The sequence below is a fragment of the Pleurodeles waltl genome, chromosome 4_2 (assembly GCF_031143425.1).
Source record: "Pleurodeles waltl isolate 20211129_DDA chromosome 4_2, aPleWal1.hap1.20221129, whole genome shotgun sequence".
NCBI lineage: Eukaryota > Metazoa > Chordata > Amphibia > Caudata > Salamandridae > Pleurodeles > Pleurodeles waltl.
This window is the reverse complement of record NC_090443.1, coordinates 16,945,990-16,970,059: the sequence shown is the minus strand read 5'-3', so window position 1 is coordinate 16,970,059 and position 24,070 is coordinate 16,945,990. Positions and strand designations below refer to the sequence as shown.

Here is a 24,070-nt window from a genome sequence, read left to right as displayed (position 1 = left end):
CAACTTCTACACCAGTCTGCCATCAGTCTTCTCAGGGCATCCTCTCAGGGATTCCAGGCTCCATCAGCAAGTTAGCACTGCTATTTCTTTAATGAATATGGGTGCCCTGAGGTTCAGGACTCTAATGATGTCAGGGTCCTTACTCCTGGACGCCAGCTGACTCTCGGCTCTGCTCTGCTCTCAATCCTCCGGGGGGGGCGGGTTAGGCCACCGTTCCACTCCTCCTAGGCTGCATCTCCCCCGTGCCACTCAGCCCACGTGATCACAACCCAATCATTGGGAGCCTCTGGGATGCACAGTCAGCGTCGGGGCCAGTCCACTTTAGGCTGCCATTTTGTTCAGGTGCGTGGAGTTCACTCTGATGCTGACTATTCGTGTTGTGGGCATGATCAATATCAGGCAGTCAGAGCAGCCCACTAACACTTTGGGGGTCATTCTGACCCCGGCCGGCGGCAGTAGCCGCCGGCCTGGCTGGGCCCGCCAGAATACCGCTGCGCGGTCAATAGACCACCGCGGGTATTCTGGGTTTCCCGCTGGGCTGGCGGGCGACTGCCAGAAGGCCGCCCGCCAGCCCAGCGGGAAACACCCTTCCATGAGGATGCCGGCTCCGAATGGAGCCGGCGGAGTGAAAGGGGTGCGACGGGTGCAGTTGCACCCGTCGCGATTTTCAGTGTCTGCATGGCAGACACTGAAAATCTTTGTGGGGCCCTGTTACGGGGGCCCCACGACACCCCATACCGCCATTCTCTTCCTGGCGGCCAAAACCGCCAGGAACAGGATGGCGGTATGGGGGTTGGAATCCCCATGGCGGCGCAGCAAGCTGCGCCGCCATGGAAGATTCCCCAGGGCAGCGGAAAACCGGCGGTACACCGCCGGTTTTCCGTTTCTGACCGCGGCTGTACCGCCGCAGTCAGAATGCCCAAGGGAGCACCGCCAGCCTGTTGGCGGTGCTCCCGCGGTCGTTGGCCCTGGCGGATTTTACCGCCAGGGTCAGAATGACCCCCTTTATGTCTAGGCTGCATCTTCCATTACAGGCAGGGAACTGTGGCGGCCATTGAGGGCAGGATTCTGTCCGATGGAGTTGCAGGGGTCACCCGAGCTCAGGCTAGTGCATGCAGTTGGCCCCCCAGAACTGTGTTCTTGATGTGTGGATTATACTTTAAATTTCTGTATCTATAATTCCAAACTGTACATTTTCAAGGTAATTAGCACTCCTGTTTTTTGCCATACATCGTAGTTGTTAGTGCCCTCTGATCATCATTTAGTTCATATGTTATTTTGTGAACAAAAGTAAGACATTTCTGTAACCAGTTGGCATTAATACTTTAGGAGATTGTGTGCCCATGCTGCATTTGGTGGCACATTTACACTGTACAGAAGAAAACATAAGACTAGGGGCTCTCCTGGAAGATGTTAAACTTCTTCCATATCATCTAGAACACTGATGTTGCTGCTGGTCGTGGGACTAAGAGCCATGGGACTGGCAGTGCCTTTCAGGAACTCAAGCCTATGGGTAATACCTCTGGGAACACAACCCTCTGTACTTCACTCTGTTTTTGATGTTCGTTGCTCTCATCTGACAGACAGGGGCATTTCAGGTCCCATTTTAATGTATTTCTCTGTGCAGCTGTGAAAAAGCAAAATCTCACAAAAACTTGTAGAACATGATTCTCGCTTACGCAACTGATATCAAGCAAGAATAATGTCTATAAATACATACTTGGGGACTTATTTATACTGTTGGCACTGGATTTGTGTCATTTTTTTTACGCAAATCCAGCTCAACCTGAACTCAATATTTTAAGGATCCGTGAAACCGCCTTGCGTCAATGAGATGTAAGGTAAGCGTTCCCGTCCAAAAAATGACTCAAACACCTTAGCGCCATATTTATCCAACAGGGCAAAAATGACTCACGGGTGGGAGGCGGACCTGAAAAATGACGCAAAGCCTGATTTGCATCACATTTTAACACCTGGGTCAGGGCAGCCGTTAAAATGAGGCAAACACACCACTACTTAAGGAAAACACACACAAGCAACATCATAGTCCAACAGGACAACATGGAGGTGCTACTGATGAAGCTTGCTAGACGACACAGAGCACAGGACCAACAGCAGCACCCACCATCACCCCAACTTGGCCCCCAAAGGCAATGCAGAAGGCAGGAGAGGGTCTTCAGGAACAGGACAACCCTCCATGGCCTCAGGGAACAGGACATCATCCGGATGTATAGACTCAACTGGGAAGCCACACAACAGATGCTGTGCCAAATTGAGCCACAAATAACAGCCAACCTCCAGACACCACACAATTTACCACCGGTGGCCAAGCTTCTAGCTGTCCTGCATATGTGGGCAAGTGGCTCCTTCCAAAAAACGGGTGCCCAGGTCGCTGGGGTATCACAGCCCTCATTCTCCGCCTTCCTGCCCAAGGTCATCATCTCCCTCACACACCCCCACATCAACTTCCCCAACACCCAGCAGAAGCAGCAGGAGATCAAACAAGGATTTTATCAAATCCATGGCTTACCGCATTTGCTTGGTGCAATTGACTGCACCCATGTCCGGATTGTACCACCTGCAGCAACAGAGCATCTATTCCGGAACAGAAAGCACACCCACTCCATCAATGTGCAGGCCATAGCTGACCACCAGGGATTGTTACCAACATCTTGGCCAAGTATCCTGGGAGTGTACATGATTCCTTCATATTCCGCCACAGCACGATCAATCAGCACTTCCAGGATGGACAATATGGAAATGGCCTTCTTGTCGGTAAGTCCATAAACCTAGCAATATACACACAGCATAGCAACCCTGTAGGACACGCAATACATACACCACTACATTGACACATGGACAGGAAGACACTGAGGTGTGACACAGGTAGTTATGTTGTAAACCCTGACACAATGGGATACACACCTATGGACAAATTACTGCTGCCACAAACATTAGCTGCCACTCTAGAGCTACAAGGGACCAATGTCAAAGCACACAGTGACAATGACATGTCCTGCACTGGAAGTACAACTTGGAAGATGAACCATTTACAATTACATTAGGCCACGTAGTCAATCCAACACCCTCCCAAGCAGTATGTGGCAAGCAATGTATATTGCTGCAGGTCTAACACCATGAGACACATAGCATGATGATGCTGACTCACATGTAGGTGACACCGAAATACTGAGGCAGTCCCAACATCATACATCACTCCTGGGGTGCCGTTGCCAGGTAGCAATAATGAAGTGGACCTTGCTAGGAACACATATTGATGTGCCACTTATGCAAACTGCACACTGCTGCACACACTGAAAGAGCTAATTGTCTATCAAAATAACAGATGTACAGGGAGATGGGCCTTCCCTGCACAGATACATCCACCTCCACAAGGCAGTTAGCCAGGTTACCTGGATCAAGTTTGGTAGTGTAGGTGCACGGTTGCACATGAGCCACTGGCAGAGGGAACAACAAAGGTTTTCCTAGAACCAAGTCACACATGGGACAATTATGCATTGTCAATACTGAACACCTCAGTGCTGCCAACTTATGGAGATGTGTTGTGCATTGTCACCAAGCCAAATCAAAGTGACTTACTGTTGCATTTCATCTGCAATGACATATGTCTAATTGGATGGGATGTCCAGGCCATGTAGTGCAACCATGTTACCACCACATCTGAATCTATTGTGTGTGTGGAAGTATCATGTCCCCTCCAGTGAAAGCACACTAAAACATGTTGGATACTACATGGTACATACATACTGACCAGCATTTTGGAAACAAAATCATAGATCCCAGGTCAATGAGCCAAACACAAGTTGTCAAGTCAAACAACCCATTGCAGAAAAAAACCTCACAGAAGCCCATGATCTCACACAATACCACAAACACATATGAGTCACAGACGACACAAGATATCAACTGCCATGCTACATGACATTCCTGTTGCAAGCACTAACAAAATACTCAGTCCTATTATCTTTTTCAGCGGATCAGGGTTACGGGATCCAGCCATGGATCAGGACCCCATCCCCCAACCCAAGCACAGCAGAAGAGCAAGCCTATAATGAGGCACACTGGAGGACACACACCATTGTAGAAAGGACCTTTGGCATCCTGAAGTCAAGATTCAGGTGCCTGGACATCACAGGAGGCAGCCTCCTATATGCCCCACACATTGTTTGCAAAATCATACTTGCATCTGCTATCCTGCACAACATTTGTGTAAGGAGGAACATCTCCCTACATGAACCAGACCAAGAACTGCCCGAGGAGGAGGAGGAGGAGGAGGAGGAGGAGGAGGAGGAGGAGATTAGTGCCAGGGAAAATGAGGGGGAACATCAAAACACAGCTGTAGGAATGCGCCAAAGACAGCAGACTGTTCAAAGAAATTTTAACCTATAGTCACTCTACACACCTGGTTAGGATCTGTAAATAAACACCTTACTTGATCACACAATCCTGCTCTGGTTTCTTCTTTCTCCATCACATGTTCTTTAGGAATGTGAGTATTACTTCAGGGAGTATGTTACAAAGACAAATCTGACTACTTCTGATGCAACATCACATGTGATGTGTATGATTGTACAGCAAACAACAGACACATATAAAAAATACTCATCTTTTGAATTTCACATATGAAGGACAAAATCAATGGACCACAGCATATGACACACATCCATGTTGCCAACTTGGTCTACTGTAGCACACGACTCACAACTATGACATCTCCAGTAATAAAGTAAATAAGTGCCCCATACATGAGGCCATGGATATGAAATATCAGTGTAAACAGGAATTTATGAAAAGAGCCCTGATATTAGTAAGTGGACATTTGCAATCTCTGCAAGGAGCTTGTGTGACAAGAGGGGCATCATTACCGTAAATGGATAGCATGAGTGTCTCAGGTATGACAAGCAATGTTCACAACACATGCCCTGCACAGTCCATCCCTGGAATAAGTCCTGCCACTGCCATTTGTTAAGTCTCTGCCGTCCCATCTCTGGGGGGCGCAGTAAATGGACTATCTGTACCCTGGGAATCATCATTAACACTCACCCAGAGTCCCTTTCTGACTCCTGTTTGCTTCCCTTTTCCATATGGCATGCTATAGAAGAACTACATTAGCCAGCATGGACTTCAGGTCCCATAATGCCCTGCTTTGTAGTCGGTAAGACCTGTAATCTTCTGTCCATTGCTTCCTATGGGAAAAGTCTGGTTGTCCCTTTATAATGGATTCTCTCCTCCAGGACTTGTGAGAGACTGAAGCTGCACACACCTGTTATCTCTCTTGTGCAGCCCAGCCATGTGACTCTGCCCTGGCCTTGCTGCTGCCTGGAACTGCTTAGAAGCTGCCATTCCCTGAAGCTCCTCGTCGTGCATTGGAGTACGATTCATTTGTGTTCCAGACCCCTTGTTGGATTGTGTTACAGTCCTGATTACGCCTGAACCTTCTCTCTGTCTACCCAGTCCTGTTCCTGCTTGGTCCAGTCAGAGTCTGCTCCTTGTTTCTCACCCTTGTTCATGTTTGTTTCTGCCAGAGCCTGCTTTCTGTTACCCAGACCTGTTCCAGCCTTTGTGTCAACCTAAGCCTGTTCCCTCTGCCTGGCTTTGCCTCTTAGTTGGCTCCCTTGCTTTCTGTTTCCTCTTGGGTTATCGTGTCTGGTAAGTGTCCTATCAGTCCTCACCTGTCTAGCAGTGTTTTCCTTTGTATTTGGTCTGGCACCCGGTTTCCAGGAGGCAAACCCAGTCCCTATCCTTTGTCTAGTGTTGCATGTAGTCATTAGTGCCTAACTGTGACAGTATGCTATGGCTGTATTCCAGGAATTGCCACTGTGTCTCCAGCGGGACCAACTAGGGCTAGTCTTGTGTATGTAAGTACAATCCTTGTTTGTGCCCTAAGGGTCCAGACACAGATTCACTTCTGCTCCCTCCTTTCTATGGGGCTTGCATGGTGACTAGCTATAAGATTAATCTGCACTGAGCCACTGACTTTCCCTGTTGCTGTGGGAAGTTCTAAGCCCTACCCTGTGTACAATCTTAGTGATAAGCCCTGAGTGTTTGGCCATTAATGACCCATTCCATATTTATTCACAGTAAGGTTGCTCTGCCTTCACTTTTCTGTTTTTTCTGCCTTACCATAGCTGGCCTTTCCCCTTGTATGCCTTTAGCTGCTCTTCTGCTTTGGTACACTACTTCCTTGCAAGATACTCTGTGAAACCAATGGTAGCCCCTAACAGACACCTGACTAGACCCGCACAAAACCGTAACACCATGGAGTCCAATCCTGACACAGGGTACACATGCCCACACACTTGAACTTGACACTTCTGTGGAATGCACATCGGAAAATATGTGAACGCATGCAGCCAGGACAGCAGGTCCACCACAGCAACATGAGTAACATGAGGTAATTCTTATAAGTCAAACTGATGTGTACATAACATTTTTATGCGTGGAATTAAGGCACAGTGTCTCAAACGCTACGTACCAAACGTGTACACATGGCCGACATATGGGTAGTTCACACACAAGTCACCATGAAGTTGAAGCCAAAAATTAATGACATATGAGGGGTAACATATCCGACCTAGCACTCATCAGCCATCCTCAATCATCCCTGAGTTTTGTTTGTCATGTGAAATGTAATGTCCCCAAAGTCAAACAACTACACACATCAAATGAGTCAACACATATTACAAACACATACATTGACTGTTGTACATCACTGATTGCCATCTGTTGTAGATACCCATTTGTAACACATTCATACATGAGCTTTACGTCCAATGTATTACATGCAGTTCCATCAGAAGCACACATATTGTTATTACAGATCATTCACACACAAAACACACATTTGCATGCTCTACCACATGTGGCCAACCACTATACCACACACTGCAGGCCATACCACCCTATCTCCATCTTGATACAGGGTGCATGCATGTTAAATCATTGAAAATCACGCAAACACAGTTTGAGTAAAAAATGTTGAAGCAAATGCATTGAAAAGTCACGCAAACGCTAACTAAACATACATGGGCCCTTAGCATTGCATGAGGCAATCCATTGAAATAGAAGTTTACCGGTAATGTGTGGTATTTCGCCGCACATGTAGGTTATTTGTCTAAAATATTCATGCAAACATCGTATGCCTCAAAAAAATACACGCAAGATGGAAAACGGGCCGCATAGGGGACAGGAAGTCCTGTTTACAGGCATGGTACAGTGGGTGTACTTTCACTTTCACTTTACAGTCTGTGCTTTTTCTTGACTGTGTGGCTGTGTCTTGGTGTTGCTGGTGTCTGGATTGCATTTCTTGTATCTTGTGGTGTCTCTCTTGTGTCTTTTGTGTATTCTATTTGTATATTGTATCTGTTTATGTACTTTTGTGTAGTTTAGTGTCTTTTGGATTGTATTTGTACTTTTGGGTGTCTGTTTGGGGGTTACATTAGTTGAGGTTCCTAGTTTGGGCTGTAAGTTTCCTTTTTTAACATTTATTTTCCTTCCTTTTTACACTTTTTCTGTTTTGCATTGTTGAGCAAGGACATGTCAGGAAGGGCAAGGCTGACCTGCATGGGGGAGGAGGAGCTTGGGGGCTTTGTGTGGCTGGTGTGCCACTTTCTGCCATTGATGCTAGAGATGGGTGGCGTGTGATACAGGGGTATCACACAGAGGCAAGGCGGCTGCGGTGGGGCAAGGTGCTGGACCACCTCAAACGGGTATTCCACACAAGTAGGAATGAGTACCAACTGAAGCATCGCTGGACTGACCTGGTGGCCAGAGAACAGGATCTGCTGGACCACCTGGGTGTGGTGATCGGTGACCCTGTTGGTGAGTATCACATTGACAAATGTGTACATTAGAATGCTCCTGAGTGACAGTAGCAGATGTCTTGACGTGCTGCATGCAATGTTTGTGGCCATGTTGAATGCAAGAAGAACAAACTGTTAGTGTCCCAGTACTGAGATGTATTCCACATGTCTATACATGTTAACAATGCAGTCCTGAGCTTTGTTGAGTCATGTCTGACTATTACCTAGGGCCACATGTACCAAGCTATTTTTAATTGTCGCAAACGGCCTAGTTTTCTGATTTTGTGTGTTTACGTCAGGAAAAAATGTTTCTTTCAATGCACATCCCCAATTTTGCCATTCACTATCACATTGCCCAATCACAAAACAGGGTTTGCTAGTGGCATTTAGGAAGGGGCGTTCCTTTCCTATTGACGAGTCTCAGTCCGCTGATTGATTGTTTGGTGACCGCAAATGCTGGCTCTGAACAACTGCAGTTACCAGCCATTTTAAGTTTGTGCTAACCCATTTGCAAAAGGGAAGGGGTCCCCATGGGATCCTTACCACTCTGTGAATGCATGCCCAAAAATTGTTTCAGAGCAGGAAGTGGTCCCACTGACCATTGACTGCTTAAAAAAAAATATTAAAGTCATAATATTGTTTTTTGAAATGCTTTCTGTTTACCCTTGATGGAATAAGGCTGCATTTAAAAACAAAATATATACATCTCTATTTGAAAGCAGTCACAGACATGGTGGTCTGCTGAGCCCAGCAGGCCAGCATCCCTGTGAGTGCCGCCATTCCCAGGGGATTTGCAAAATGATACCTACCTCATTAACATTCATGAGGTAGGTCATTTGCTACCCCAATTGTGATTTGCAAACAGTGTCATTGACAGAGTTGTACCTCAGATCATCCTACTTGCAAACTGCGAGTTGCTAAGTCTGTCAATGTGTGACTCACAAAACCTGATCTTAGTACATGTGGCCCTTAGTAACACATTTCAGGTGCAATGACAACACCTGTGCCCATGCATTCTGTCAATGATGATCAGGTAAGACTCTGTCAGCATACCACATTTCACTGTATCGGGACAGCAAAGTGGGCAATCGATGTTTAGCGCTACATTGTCATCATTACACACACATGATCCCTGGCATTATGTTGGCAAAGGGGGCATATACAGCTTAGGGGACACTGCCAATGGGGCATTTGTTACCTACATATAACAGTGCCACATCTGTTATGGACCACTGAATGCATGATAGTTGCAGACTGAAAATTAAGCCACATGTTCATCACACAGTAACTCAGTGTCCCTTGATGCACAAGCCACAATACCTGAGTCACTTGTATTGCAATGCACCAGGGAAGTGCCATTGAAATTGTCACCCAAATACAAATCATGACATGGAGTACCATCTAAAATGGATTAGCCACAAATGTTTGTAGTCAGGTTTAGCACCACATGATTGTTAGGCCCAGTGCACACGTGCAGATGTGTGTCTATTACTCACTGGAGGGTCAGTGTCAATGTGAGTTTGCAGTGGTATGTCTGTTGGAGTGTCAACATGCAGGATCAGCAGCTCACTCATATAAAATGTTACACACTGTGATACGTTTGTAGAGTGATCTGACATTGAGCATATATTTCCTTTCCCTGTCTTACAGGATGACCTGCCCAAGATACCATCGGGGATGTGGCTCGATTTCAGGACCCAGACGTATCCAGTAAGTGTGATAATGTCTGTCCTGGGTAGTGATTGCAGCTGTTGTGTGAGTGACTCTTGTGTATTGCACTCATTGCAAGATATAATGAGCTGGCACGTGATCTGATATACTACTTGACTGGAAGTTGACATAGTGTCCTGTGCCAGGGTTAGACATTCACAGGCAGAGAGTCATATCTTGGGAGTCTTGGGCTGCGCAATAGGCAGCAGCAAGTGAACAAGGTGTTTAGTAGCCACATGTAGGCCCACATGTGACTTGGAAGAGCTCCAGTGTCAGAATATTGTCACTGAGTCATACCCTCATTCTCACAAGACAGTGATGCATCAGTTTTCTGCACAGAATTGCGCATCACTGTATTGTAATGTACCTGTAGGACTGAATGGGTAACTGTCCCCCAGCATCTAGCCCCATAAGTTGTACTCCATTACATGACACTTATGTGGTATGTAATAGACGAGCATGCAGGTCAAGGCCAGATGTGTGCTGTCATCAATGTGGGTGTTTTGTGAATTGTATTGGCAGATCAGGTGTTGATGGTTGTCCACAACTGGACACATGAATGTAGATGTGAATAAACTACGGATACCTCATTCCTAGGTGACAGCCCTCCTCACATGTGTTCCACTCATTAAATCCATGTACAAGTAGACATGGCTTTGTAGTTGTCCTCAACAGTTGTGATGATGTTTTGAATGCCCATCCCCCCTGAGGCACAGGGGTAGGGGAACAGCATATATGTAGGCAGATGTGATGGTCACAGTGTAGATGACAGTTATCTCATTCAAGCATGCCAATTACATCTACAAATCCCTGGTCTTGGGTGCCTTGAAGTTGACTCAGATGATAAAGATTAGTTGGCCTGGCTCATGTGAAGTAGTTGCTGCCTTTGCATTGTGACACATTGCACTACATCAATTCACAGATCACTTTATTTGGACCACCTCTTGTTGTGCTTTGCTGTGGTGTTAAATACTTGATGGGTAGGCAGCATTGCCATTTCATTCGTCAGGGGCATTATATCATCTGGACTGTGATTTGGACTGCATGTGCAAATTGAGGCAGAGTGTTAGATTATCATCTGTACATGCATCACACAATGATGACATTAATGGTTGCCTGTCTAATTTTTATAGCTGCCAACATGGATGTGGCGGAGATCAGGGCTTTCCAGAAGCGGGCAGTGAGATACAGACACATATTGGATGTCGAGTCTGGGTACAGAAGGATGGCAAGACGCTATCAGAGAGAGAGAGCCACAGGAGAATGGCGGGCTTTCAGCCAAGGGAGACCGGCATTGGCCACAAAGGTTGGAGCCACCACCATAACTGCAGCCAGTACCACAGCGGCCACCATCACATCAGCCCCACCTGCTGCACTGTCAACCTCGGCATAACCACACTTGCTGCACCTTCAACGTCAGCACCACCGACCAACAACCTCTGAAACACAGACCACCACATCTGATGCATTGGACATGGCCGCAATTTCTGAGCTCCAGTGGTCAGAAAGGTTGATACTATACAGAGGGACGTGGACAAAAATATCCAGAGGCTCAAAGCTATTAAGAAGACACTGAGGAGAGCAAACCTGTAAACTCTTGTCTCCCCTCTTCTCTAATTCAGTCCCCTCCCTCCTCATTCCTCATCCTGTTTTGTAGTGGGTTTAGGGGGTTTAGTGATAGGTTAGAGTAGGGTAGTAGTTTAGACAGGATAAGTAGGTTGGCAGAGATTTCATATTATTACATGTTAGTTTGTTATGAGGGTTAATATTGGGGCTTTTGTGGATTTAAAAAAACATTTGTTTTTTAAATACAAAACAAATATATTTGTTTAGTATTAGTTAGTATATGTTTAGGTTAGTATATGTTGTCCTACATGTGTCTTGTGATATAAGGGGGGTGGGGGGGCAAATGTTGTTAAATGTGGTAAGTAAGCTTAGCATAGGGTTGTTAGGACCAGTTGTGGGTAATGTATAGTTAGGATAGATTAGGTTAGTATAGGTGTGTTACATAGTTTTAAGTTCTGTTTTGTACAACATAGTTATTAAAGATCTAGGTACTCCCTTACAGCATGTGTCATATGCTTGGGGCTCAGGGTCTTTGCATGAGTGTACAGTGCCAATTGTCTGTTGGCCTGTGTATTCCGTACTGCATCACATCCCTCTCTTGAAATGTTAATTCCCACTTCCAACTGAGCTGTCCCATTGGCAGCTACAACAAATCTAAATCTCAATGCATCTGCCGTCCATTGTACCCATCCCTCAACGTGACTATGGTTCCCATGTATTGGACAGGTAGGTGTGGTTTTAAAGCTGTCATCGTTTGGGTCCTCTGTCAGAATGTAGGGCACTGTGGGACATTTGCCTGCAGCCTGAAGTTCATGTCAACACTGCTAAACTAAGTAGTGTCAATTTCAGATGAGGTCAAGTATACAAATTTCAGGCCTATGTGTTTTACTTGTACCGCCAGCTGACGTTATTGGCCAAACACTCTTACACAGCCATTCCTGCTGTATGTTGTGGGTGAGGCTTGTAAGTTTTAAAGCAAATGTCACATACACAATGACTTGCTTGTAGGGGTTGTGGCCAGCATTGACTTTCATCTTGTAGATACCTTGGCCCTGAATTATACTATTATTGCACTGCATTTGGCTCATTTTCTTACGCAAAAGCAGCACAAACTTACAATATACAATGATATTTTGTAGGTTTGCGCAGCTTTTGCTTCATCAATGACACCAATGCAGCGCAGGAAAAGTAAAAATCAGGGCCCTTGTGCATAGATATCTGCCCACATTGTTTCTGCACTCAGGTATTTACGCTCTGTGACCATAGACATGTTACGTGCATCACAAATCTCCAGCAAAGTAGATGGGTCACATTACTCAGAGACAATGTGGGTGTGTAGGTGCTATTTATTTTAAAGTGCTGTAGTGCAATATTTACATAATCCAGGTCTGTGACCCCATTAGTGTAAAACATTCTATTGTGAAGCTATACATTTGCAAGGTTGGTAGACGTCTTTTGACATGCTGAGATGAAGTGTCGTTCAGTGCAGAGGCACATGAATTACCAATTGAGTAGTGAGAGACAATTGCAGTCCATAGTGGTAAGGTTAACAGTGTGTTGGTGAAGAGTGCATGCCACCAACTGTAGCAACACTGGCATGTTGTCAAGCACAGGACAAGGGAAAATAAGTGCCCATATGGCATGGGCTGGTGCTACCGAGTACTCCTACGGGTGAAGATGATCTGTTCCACATCTTCATCCTCTGATGTGTGTGTCGTCTCCTCTGCCCTTGATGGTGGTGCTGGTGGGTTTGAGGGGGCAACACACACTTTAGTGGTTGGAGAAGTGGACACCAAATTCCTGGGAGCTCCCATCTGTGGAACTGCAGCAAGTAGGAGCTGCTAATTATTGAGTATGGCAGCAACATCCCTGTGGTACACAGCCATGTCTGCCCTGAGGGAGGCCAGTTCCCGGTGTATGGTGTCCAGCTTGTTGTCATGCATGCAGCTACAAGAATGAGAGGGCAGGTGTTGTGGCAACTCCCTCACAGCAGTGGTGAGGTTCCTCACACACTGTTGGACTCCTTGCAGTAGGGATTGTGTGACTGGTATGGCTGCTGACTGTTCTGCGGACGTCATCATGCACATGCACATCCCCTCAAGGCTGGCTGCCATAGTTTGCATCCACACCTGCACCTCCTTGGCCATCTCCCGCTGTACTCCCACTACTGTTCTCTCAAAGTTGTCCCTGTGTCATCAGAGTCCTCAGCTGTGTTTGAGCTGGTAGGTTGTACTATTGGGTGGTGGGTGGCTCCTCTGGGATGGCTGCTACATGTATGCTCCTCCTTGCGACTGGAGGTGGTGTCTGGAGGGTCCGCTGGACATCTTGGAGGGTTTCCTGGCAGATGGTTGTCAGCTGGTCATCCAGGTCATCATGGCAGTCCAGGACAGACAGATCCACAGGAGAGCCATCATCCTCTGCAATGAGATATTATACAATTAGAGTGTCTCTGATGTGCCAGTTGTAATGTGACGTCACTGACTTCCTATTGGTGGTACATTGTTATCTTGGTTCCCATGCATTGTTCCTGTCATTAATGTTTGCAGTCTCTCAGCCCAATGCCCCACCTGCATGTCACATGCAGTGTGGGCAGTTTGGGCAATTGGCTGCGTCACATCTCCTAGGTGCGGGTTCCGTCCAAATTGTGGCTTGCTACCTTCTTGTCCTCATCAACTCTCCCTCTGCTTCCATTAGCATGGTGAGGCCTTGCAATGATTGTTGGTGTGCTGATGCCACAGCACCACACATAACAATATGGCCCTGTCCCAGTCTATCATTTTTCAAATACACCTATGCGGTGCTGAGACCTAGCACCATACCATGTATGCCATTACCATGAAACGGTACAGGTGTCACCATTGGTAGTTTCTCATGTTGATGTTTGCGTATATGTGCTACATTGCATTGCACTGATGGGCCTGGCACAGTTCCATTTACTCTTGTGACTGTGCAGGTGTGTTTGCCTACCTACACACATATGTCTTCCCCCTCAATGCAGTTGTCTTAGCACTGTGATCTCTGAGATATTGCATGGTGGCATTGCAGCTATTGTGACACAGGCACAGGGGTAAACCCAGGAATGGGCAGCATGGGTATGAGATTACTGCTGTGTACGTCATGTATGCGACAGTGCCTGTTGGTTGTTGAGCCTACGGACATGAGCAGTTGACAGGAGTTGCACTTGGATAGGGATTGATGGGGATTGATCACGTAGTCATACTGAACCCTCATTTTGAGTGTGTTTGTGCCATGGGTGCCTAACTGCCATTTCCTAATTGACCAGCACACACAGCACAGGTAGTAGTGGCAACTGTTGTCAATGGTAAATGCTGCTTGAGCCAATGGCCTGAGACTGGGCATTGTCCTCTAGTTTGCATTCTGACAATACCAGCTGTCCTGTGACACCATACCAGTTTTATGTTCTACCCTACCCTCCTGGTCTGCTTCAGCATTTCCAGCAGCCTTGGCATGGCGATGTACCCCCATGCAATGTTGTTGGTATTATGCTGTGTCCCTGGATGCCCCTCCACAGCCCATGCACCTGGCATGGGCAGTGCAGGGAGTCCCATGCCGTGCCCCTTTGCCCTTTCCACTGCCTGATTTTCAGGGCTGACATGCACTGTATAGTAGGTATGTGCCTCCCCCTTCATGCACTTGACATTTAGGCCTTTTTGTCCCCTATGCAACTTACCCCGCATATGTGTTGTTTACTGGTCGTCTGCGCTGTCCTGTCCTGCGGTACCAGTGACAATTTCCTCCGGGATGACAGCTGCAACCATCTCCTCCATCTTGTCCAGGTGCTCTTGCGGTGCTGGACTCCCACCTCCGGTCTGCAGTGCTGCCTTCCTGTTCCTTGCCATTTTCTCCTTTGTCCTGTGCTTGCAGTCATGCCAGCATTTCTTGCATTCAGTGACAGTTCTCCTGACCTCTTCCACACTGTTGATCTTGTCCACAATCTGTTGCCAAATTGCCTCTCTCCTCCCAATTGGCAATTTAGAGGTGATGAAGAGTTGATGCTGGTGCTCCGTCACCTCTCTCACCAGAATTTCATGCTCCTCTGTGCTGAAGCGACACTTCCTCTTCTTCTTGTCTCTCCCCTGGGTCTTGTCTGTATTCTCCTGGCTGGTTCCTGGTTGTGTTGGGTCTCCCTGGGGTCTCTCCTGGCTTCTGGGATCCATTTTATTCAGTCTTTTTTCCTAATTTCTTCTTCAAAAACAGACAGTAACAGCCAAGGCAACTAGGAAACAGTCTGTTTTTAAAGAAGAAGAAATGATGAATAAATACTGGGGGTCTTATTTAGATATTGGCAGAGGGGTTACTCCATCACAAAGATGACGGATATCTCTTCTGCCTAAATCTAAATCCCATAGGACATAATGGGATTTAGATTTCGGCAGACAGGATATCCGTCGCCGTTGTGACAAAGTAAGCCCTCTGCCAATATCTAAATCAGACCCTGAATATAATTTTTAAATCAAGGACATCTAAGACTCCTTATTGAATTACACACAATTAATATTACCCCCTCAGCATAATGAACATTTGAAATTTGGCTTGTTTGACTGTCTATGATCAATTAATGGATGGAACTGAATTCTAGAGTGCTTTCCCTTTGCAAGACTTTTTCTGTGGAATAATGGCGTTGTAAGGCAGTTTGATCCTGAGGCTCAAGCACCTAGTTAACTGAATGCTTACAATATACACTTGTGTTGTGGAGATTTAGCCATTTCTTCCAAGAGTATTGGGGTTTGACTGTCCCTTTTAAATGAAAGAAGTGCAGGTACTCAGTACCGGACAGTGACTGCCCATTTAAAGCACTGATAGAAGTACTGCTGTCTATGTGCCCCTCACTTTAATAATGCATATGAGACTAAGCCTGTTGGTAAGGCACACTTTGGAAGTCAAGAAACATCTAAAATCCTTACTGCACATCCCATTACAGATAAGCAGATCCTGTTCAGTTTTCTCTGTGGTCTGCACCATAAAAGGTGATGCTTTACATACAGTGATGTCAGCACACAGTCTCTCAGGTTCCATAAGCTACTTTTATTTCCTGTTGCAAGGGTAACTATTGTGACTGTCACAAACCGCCCTGTTCTCAGTGTCTAAGTATCTCACTTTCTTTTGTCAGGTATCAGTGAAGCATCCAGATGGCTCCCCGGCTGCATATGTCCCACTACAGACAGTTACCCCATCAGGGTACTCCATCAAAACACAAGTGGATGGGACTGCAGCACTAAATTTCAACACAATGCCAGATTCCTCTCAGCTACCAATCACGGTAGGTGCCCAAGGGAACAGATGCAGCAAAGAAAGCATTAGTGATCTGCGTTTCTCCAGAGCAGGCTTCTATACAGTGTCCACATGCTGAAGTGAGTTATAACCCAGAGATGCTGATGCTAGGAAATAGTGTGAATCTATGGAAGGGGAAGCTTCACGTCATGTGTTATACTTCATTCACAAGATTTGTTTTTTGTGTTGTTTGTAAAACCCTGTACAGCTCATAGATTCTCTACAACATTTTCAAGGCGTGGTAAGGCCCCAGTTAAAAGTGAGTTAGATTTAGGTGCAGGTGTACGGGGTGGCAAGAATTAACGTTTCATGGAGTTATTCCTACACTTAAATCGGGCTATTCTGAGTTGCTAACATGAGGACACAAAATTGCTGAAATCAAATATGGAGTCCTGATTGAGGGGGCACATTGACTCCAGTTTACGACCTTCATTAAACAGATAGTAAATGGAAATAGGGGAGGGTCTTTTTGAGGTGGGGAGGGTGTCAGCGGTCAGAAGAAGCTAGTGCCAGGCTGTGGAAGCATTCCATGTCCCCTCTATGATGTAAGCAATATTTGGGCAGGGGTCGGAGAAGAACGCTAGGTCACACTTGCAGTCCAATCCTCATGATTTTACTGGCTGAAAATTTGGGTCTGGGATTCCATCATCCATGGATACCACTCAACCTGAGTCATAATCGGGTCCTTAGAGCAAAGATGGGGGTTACAAGACCATCTACAGATGGAGCGAACTTGTCAAAGGTACTATATACAATTCTGGTATTCCTTGAGTGTAGGGTGTTGTCTTTGTGCATTAGATCAGGAAACCGGCCAGTGTAAGAGTTGGACAGATGATCTGATAAATTCAGGTGAAGTTGTATAGTTCTGGATCTTCTGAGACACAGCGCGGCTTATATTATTGCAGTGAGAAAGACCTGAAGTTCTGCAGTGGTAGTAGTTGCTGATAACACTGTGCCCATGCAGTTTTCCCTCAACAACCATACATTGGTGCATTAAGCACAAAACTTCACATATTATGCCTTCTTTTACAGTGGTGAACTCAAAATATGCAATAATTATCGTAGCTGTTAAATTTCAGTCATCTGGCCAAGACACTCTTACTAGGGCCTACGAAGGAACAAACTCCTTAGGTCTCACTGTTGACTCAAAATATACAATTACTATTCCACTACTGTCTCTCGTCGTAAGGAAAAAATCTAAACAGAACTATGCAGATCTGGAGAATTTCCCCTAAATGATTCTTCTATTACACCATTTTAATAGAGTCAAGTGTAATTACAAATGTTTCTTTCAGGTTTCAATGTTGGAAATTAAAATAAAATAAAAAACGTAATGGAGTTCTTTTAAAATTTGGTAGACTGACCACCATATGGTTGGTGTAGAAGAGTCAGTATTGGTGTTACCCCAGTAGTCCACCAAATATAAAAATTATCTGGTTGTTGTTGAGTGGTTGGGGTACATTGTTCCTTTGTTTATGGCAGGAGCTGCTTCAAAGGAAAAACATGATGATATACATCATGGTATTTACTGAGATAGACCCCGGACGTGGGGGTTGATTTTGTAAATAACTGATGGGCTCATATTTTATGATCTTTCGACAATGAGACAGGGGAATTTCTTTTTGGTCTGCGACTGCCATGGCTTAGATTGCTGGCAAAGAAAGAATGGCACTGAATGTGTTATGCTTCGTAGAGCTTCACCTTGGAAGCTAGTGTTCAGTCCACTAATTGGGTTTTCCTGACAGTGGATCAATCCCCCGCACTCTATATGAGGTTGGGGAATAGAGAGGACGGCAGAGGGGACATTCACCAATATTTGGCTGATCCCTTGTTATCTCTCCTCTCCTCTCTAAATGAGAGCGTTAGCATGATTGTAAAATAGAGTCAGAGTTGTCCTCACATCAAATCCTAGATCAGCCCCTTCAAATACATGTATATACAGAAGATAGAGATCACTGTGTTCTTTATTCCAGGTAAAAACCTCAGACACAAGACTCACAGAAGACCGTCAAGCATCTGTGTCCATGGTGGCCAAAGCATACAAAGGGCACGGAATCTTTAAGAACTATCTGCACATTGGGATCCCGTCAACAGAGGTCAAACTTGGGAGCAACCTGCTGGTGACTTTCTACATACAGAACGAGAAAATGGATATGCAGAACCAGATTCAGTATTTCACCTACATGGTAAGAAGCCCTTCCTTTAGAGAACAGATCACGGCAGAGTAAGGAAGGGAGGGTGGGGTCCTTGTGCCTGCATAAGAAAGCATGCATGAGGGGAGGCGAACAAGGTGCCCCGAAACAAGAATATATTTATATATATTGGGACTCGGCTTCAGCTGATCTAAGCAAATTAGGAACCCTCTCCTGGGGTTTCTTATTTTTTATTTAAATTATGAGTCGGGTCCAGGAGGGTTTGGCTCCTGCTGCTACAAGTGGCACACATTATTGATTGCGCAACTCTGAAATATTCAAACCTGTCCAGTTCCGATTCGTAGATACTTCAACATGGTGTCTCCTTGTGCTCTTAGTACAATTGAGTTTCACCCCTCACTTTGGACTGACATGGCAAATGAAAGGTGGTGTTCTAGTACTGTCATATATTCAGTTACAGCAGAGAATCATGCTGGGCTGCTGCCGGGTACCAATCCCATGTGGACTACTAGGCCCAACATGCCCACCGGCCAGAGTTACTTTAAGGCCTGCGACCTGCTCCACTTTCACCTTCTTTATTTTTGTATATTGACTGAGCCTCGCCGTTTAGCAGACTGTCAGGGTCACACAATGCTGGGTTTTCCTTTGAGAAAACTAGAGAAAAACAAACAACATTTAAGACTTCTGAGATTTTGTGACATATTAAGGACTTAATAATTTAGTTAAATCACCTCTCCCTGCATGATATCCACTTGCTTCATGGTCAGTGATTGTTTGATCACTGTTTCCAGCTACTGAAATGTATGTTTCTGGTGTTTACTAGAGCGATTTAGAGAAAGACATAGTTGAATCTGTTTGAGTCTTAGAACTGCCTATTGGTGACTTTTGGTTTCAAATGATGTGTTTTTAACTTGTAGAACTTCCCATACGCGTGTGCTGGGGCCAATATTCCAATGCTTAGAATTTCCACAAGTGAAACGGGCTATATATGTCTCGGCCCGGATGTTGCAGGGAGTCCAGAAGAAGGGCCCACCCCACGGAAGCCACACTCCCTTTCACAAACTTTTCACCCCCTTTTACATCCGTGCGCTCCCGTGTGCGCTACTGTGTGCAGTTAAAATAGGCTCAGAGGTCAGATTTGCTCAGAAAGGTACATTCGGTGGAATACCCATGACAACCATGCTCGACCAATTCTGCTCACATCCCGTTATCCAACTGCAAATTATAACACCGACATGTATGCAAGAAACAGCAGCAGGGTTGGTATGTGTTTTCTACTCAACTGACCCAACCTGACCCCCTCTAAGCAGGCCCAATTCTAGCAGGGGGTGGAGGTGGGCCAGGCCTACCCAGGGTAGCCCTCTGGCCCTCCCTAGGTCCATATAGGAGTAGTAAAATATATTTTATTTCTTTTCCTAATGATTCATGAGGGCCTGCGGCCTCACTTTCTGAAACCATTAGGTAAACTTTCTGACAAACACCAATGTGGTGGTCTACCTGAAGTGCCTAGACAGGTGTAAAGTCCGTGGGATGGTGGCTGTTTAAATGCACACGTGAAAGCAGGGGTACCTCCGACATGATTATTGTATCAAAAGAGGCTTGCAAGCTCCAATTACACATTACTGTAAGAGATGATATATGGCCAGGGCCGCTGTGATTTTGTCATTCTGCAGATGTGATTTCCACATAATTATGGGTTGGCTGCGTTTGCCACACTGTGTCTCTTTTTTTGCAGATTTTAACAAAAAAAAGGTTCTAGTTCAAACAGATCAAAAGTAACTAAAACACTACCACGTGTGTTGCCATGCAAAAACAGGCATTTTGTCACGAACAGGCAAGTCACTTCTCTGTTGCAGTTTGCTGTATTTAGATGTTAAACTGATATTATTGAGGTGAAATCTTTGCCCACACCGTTAACGTGTGTAAAAATGAGAACATGGTGAATACTGCTTCATAATATGCCGTATTAGGCCACATTATTTGCCTTTTCTTGTTACATAATTTAGTACACCATGCTGCATTATGTGGTCCTCCCTTGACAGGTAATAACAGTTGGCCCTGAATATGACAGAAACAATCTGAAAGGATGTTGCCATCCTAAGAAAAGTAATAGAAAATATGTATGCAATCAGTTTATATCTTTGTAGTGGTATTAGTTTCACCCTGCTGCGTCCCTATTCTTAACTTGTTGCGCTAGATGAACAAAATAACTGTCAATGCCATACATTTTTACTTTTCTGAATTGAAAAGACTTTTCCAAGTTTCTCTAACATAACCATGATACAGAATGGGCAGGGGCAGTGCAAGTTCCTGCTATAGAAAGAACAGTATTGGCAGCTATTCTGTGTCAGCACTGACAACATGTACTGTCCTGCCTGCTCCAAATCGCCAGGAGTGATAGCTTAGTCTAACATAAGTAGAAGGACAGCAAGGAGAAGATATCACCCTTTAGGGCTCAGGGAACTGTGTATTTATTCTCTCCCAACAAATTATCTCTTTCTGTCACAAGGATAGAAATGGATTGTAGGACTAATGTAACCCCTCGGTATTAAACCAGTAAGATTATACAGTGGCCTAATGAACTTGCTACTAAGATGTTCTTACAATCTGTGGAGTTCAAATATTGCTATTCCGGCTTTTTATTTGCAACTAGAGATTGGTACAGTAGATGCTGTCGAAATTGTATGTCCTGACATCAATGGAAAAATTCTGAGCTTCTAGTGGTCCCTGTTAAGCAACACACTTATTTGAGCTGCAAATAATTATGTTAAGGTGCATTTTGAAAGGCTGAGCACATAACCCGTTTAGACCGCTAATGTTATCAGCTATCAATAACTCACATCTATCGGATGCGGTGGTGGCCTTTTGTCAGAAGTACCTAAAAACATAGGACCACAAGTTTCACCACTGTGGCTCTAAAAATCAGTGAATGAATCAAAAATACTAGATTCTTTTTGAGGAAATAGTGATGGGAATTGTGGAGAGATGCGCTATGGAGATTAATTAGATGAGAGTGTGAGGACAGAAAAGGTGAGAGTAAGGAAAAAAGGAAAGATAACAAAAAAGAATGATAATAAAAGAGATGGATAAAAAAAGAGTAAAGTAGTGAGTAGAACGGAAGAGAAAAATATGAAAAAGGATGGATTAGAGAGGAGTAGGAGAGTGATGTGTGCCATAAGGTAGAGAATGTGCTGAAGATGTGTTGGAGCTGAATGAATAAGGATGTAGCAGGAGAACGATGAGCAAAGTGGTTGATGGGAACAGGGTGATTAATAAATCTGAACTGAGAAAAGGACGAGAGGTGAGTAGAGGGAAAAGAGTGAGAAAGGGTGAAGGTGATGGATGAGGCTGATAAAGGATTAGGATGATGAAAAACCAAAGTCATCAGAGAGGTGCGATATGAGCATATGTTAAACTGTGTTGGGGCAGAGAAGGTGTGTTAAGAGGAGATTGGTGGACCAGAAGGGAGAGGAGAATGATGGGTGGGGATAGTGATGGAAACAGAGAGGCTGATGGAATAGAAGAGAATGACTGGAGAAAAGAAGAGCGGGGGAAATGCCATTCACAATTTAGAAAAAACTGTTCAGTCTATCGGTACTCACATGAGCTATACATTTCCACATTGTTCCCCTTAAAATACTTCCAATTGAAAGGACTGACAACTTACTATTGGTTTAAAACGAACTATCAAATTACAGTTCTAGTCTTAATCCTCAGAATCAGTGCTGTTAGCACAGTGGGCAGCTAAGGGAACAAACAGGTTTTCATTTGATGTTTGGCCAGTTACCAACTTTGACTGCTCTTTCAATTATTAGATGTATTTGAAGTAAATGGACAGCAGTAGGATCTTCAAAAGTTGCACAGTCCTTTACAATCTCTTTAAAATATGCAGGTCTCCCAAGTCTTTGTAGATCTTCTGCATACACACACTGTATAATCCAGGCCTTGGTACTGCTGGTGTTTGAAATGCTGAGAGCTGTCATGGAGAACACGCAGGATTACAAAGTCCATGTATGCATATCCGCAAAAGCACAACCACTTGTTCGGAAACAGTTCAAGGTTCCTTTACAAAAGTAGGTAAGGCTGACAGAAGAGGGTGAGCTGGAGACAGTCAAGGTTGAGATGGAGAGAGAGAGAGGAAGTTGGAAGTTGTGTTTCAAAGAAGGGGTATTGAAGCAGAGAGAGGGGTGTGTGATAGGCAGGAATGTGAGAGGGAGATAGGAGGGGTTGGCAAAGATGTTAAGGATACTGAGGAAGAGAGTGTGAGGCTGGTTATGTGAAGAGAAGAATCAGGCGAGTGAGGGAGGTAATGAGAGAAAGGCATGTGGAGAAAGAAAGGTAAGTGACGAAGAAGATTACAGTGGAAGTACACTGAGGAGGCTAGTAAGGTAAAGAATGAGAGATTGAGGCAGAAAAAGAGGAGGATGACAGGAGAAAGAAATTAGGGTAAGGTGGAGAGAAAGAGGAGGCCACTGCAGGGAGACAGGAGGATGAGATGGAGAAAGATGGGTGAGGTGGAGAGGCAAGAGTGAGGCAGGAGGATGCAGAGGCTGAGAAGAGGAAGGTGAGGTGGAGACAGATGAGGGTGAGGCATAGGGGAAGGAGGATGAGGTGTAGAGAAAGGTGAGTACGGCAGAGAGAAAGAAGAGTGAAACAGAGAGAAAGGAGAGTGACAGAGATCAAAAGAAATAAAGAACTTAGCTACAAAGCAAAGAGGTAAAACTAGTAAGCACTACTCCCACAGTATGCAGCTCTTCCTTCTACAAGACTCTCCAGCATGCCCAGACCCAGGCCTCAGACAAACAGGAGATGCTACACAAATCCATTTAGCATCAATGGCCCTCCCAGATCCCGAATCCTGGAGCCGGGCTTGCCTCTGTGGCAAAGGACATCAAAGCTTGAATCCAGATATTTATAGAACATAGCACGCAGTCCCCCCCTTAATCCTACAAAGCGATTCAACCAAAGTCCGTTGTGTAGTCGTTTATTTACATGCCTTGCAGAACAAACATGGGTCACCCGAACGGAGTAGGCGTCTTTGATCCCGTTGTGTGAAGAGATGTGTTTTCTGATCTACAGGACGAGATGGCCCACGGCGCACTACTAGGTAGATAGATACCAACATGGGGCGGGGTTATGCGGTCGGGGCACTGCCACGGAACCAATTGTCACAGACTGATTACTGCACAAACCCACACGAAAGCTATGTGTAGTAAAATTGTCACAACACTGTATGTGCAACTGATCCCAAGGGAAACTAGCTAACCAATTTGAAGTTTTGCTGTGTTTTTCGCTAGGGAAATGGTCTTGGACCACCACAAAACGCCTCTCTTCAACAAAAAAATACATAAATAACTGAAGTGGTAGTTGTGTCATCGGCCCAATAAAGCTACTGAAAATCTCATTCAAAGACTTATCCTTGGTGCGACATGTTTAGATTGGGCATGTGTTGTATGTATATATGAGTTTCTTATTTTTAGGTAGCCCCACTATTGCTGACACGAGACCACTTCGCAGCGTGCTCGA

General features: G+C 45.2%; 1 protein-coding gene across 1 annotated transcript in view; it reads left to right on the top strand.

Annotated features, from left to right (window-relative positions):
• LOC138293808 (venom factor-like) overlaps positions 1–24,070 on the top strand; it is a 473,276-nt gene that overhangs the window by 144,727 nt on the left and 304,479 nt on the right. The window contains exons 11-12 of the mRNA XM_069233135.1: positions 16,231–16,380; positions 18,365–18,577. Coding sequence (XP_069089236.1) covers positions 16,231–16,380; positions 18,365–18,577 — 363 coding nt within the window. The remainder of the gene's footprint in view (positions 1–16,230; positions 16,381–18,364; positions 18,578–24,070) is intronic.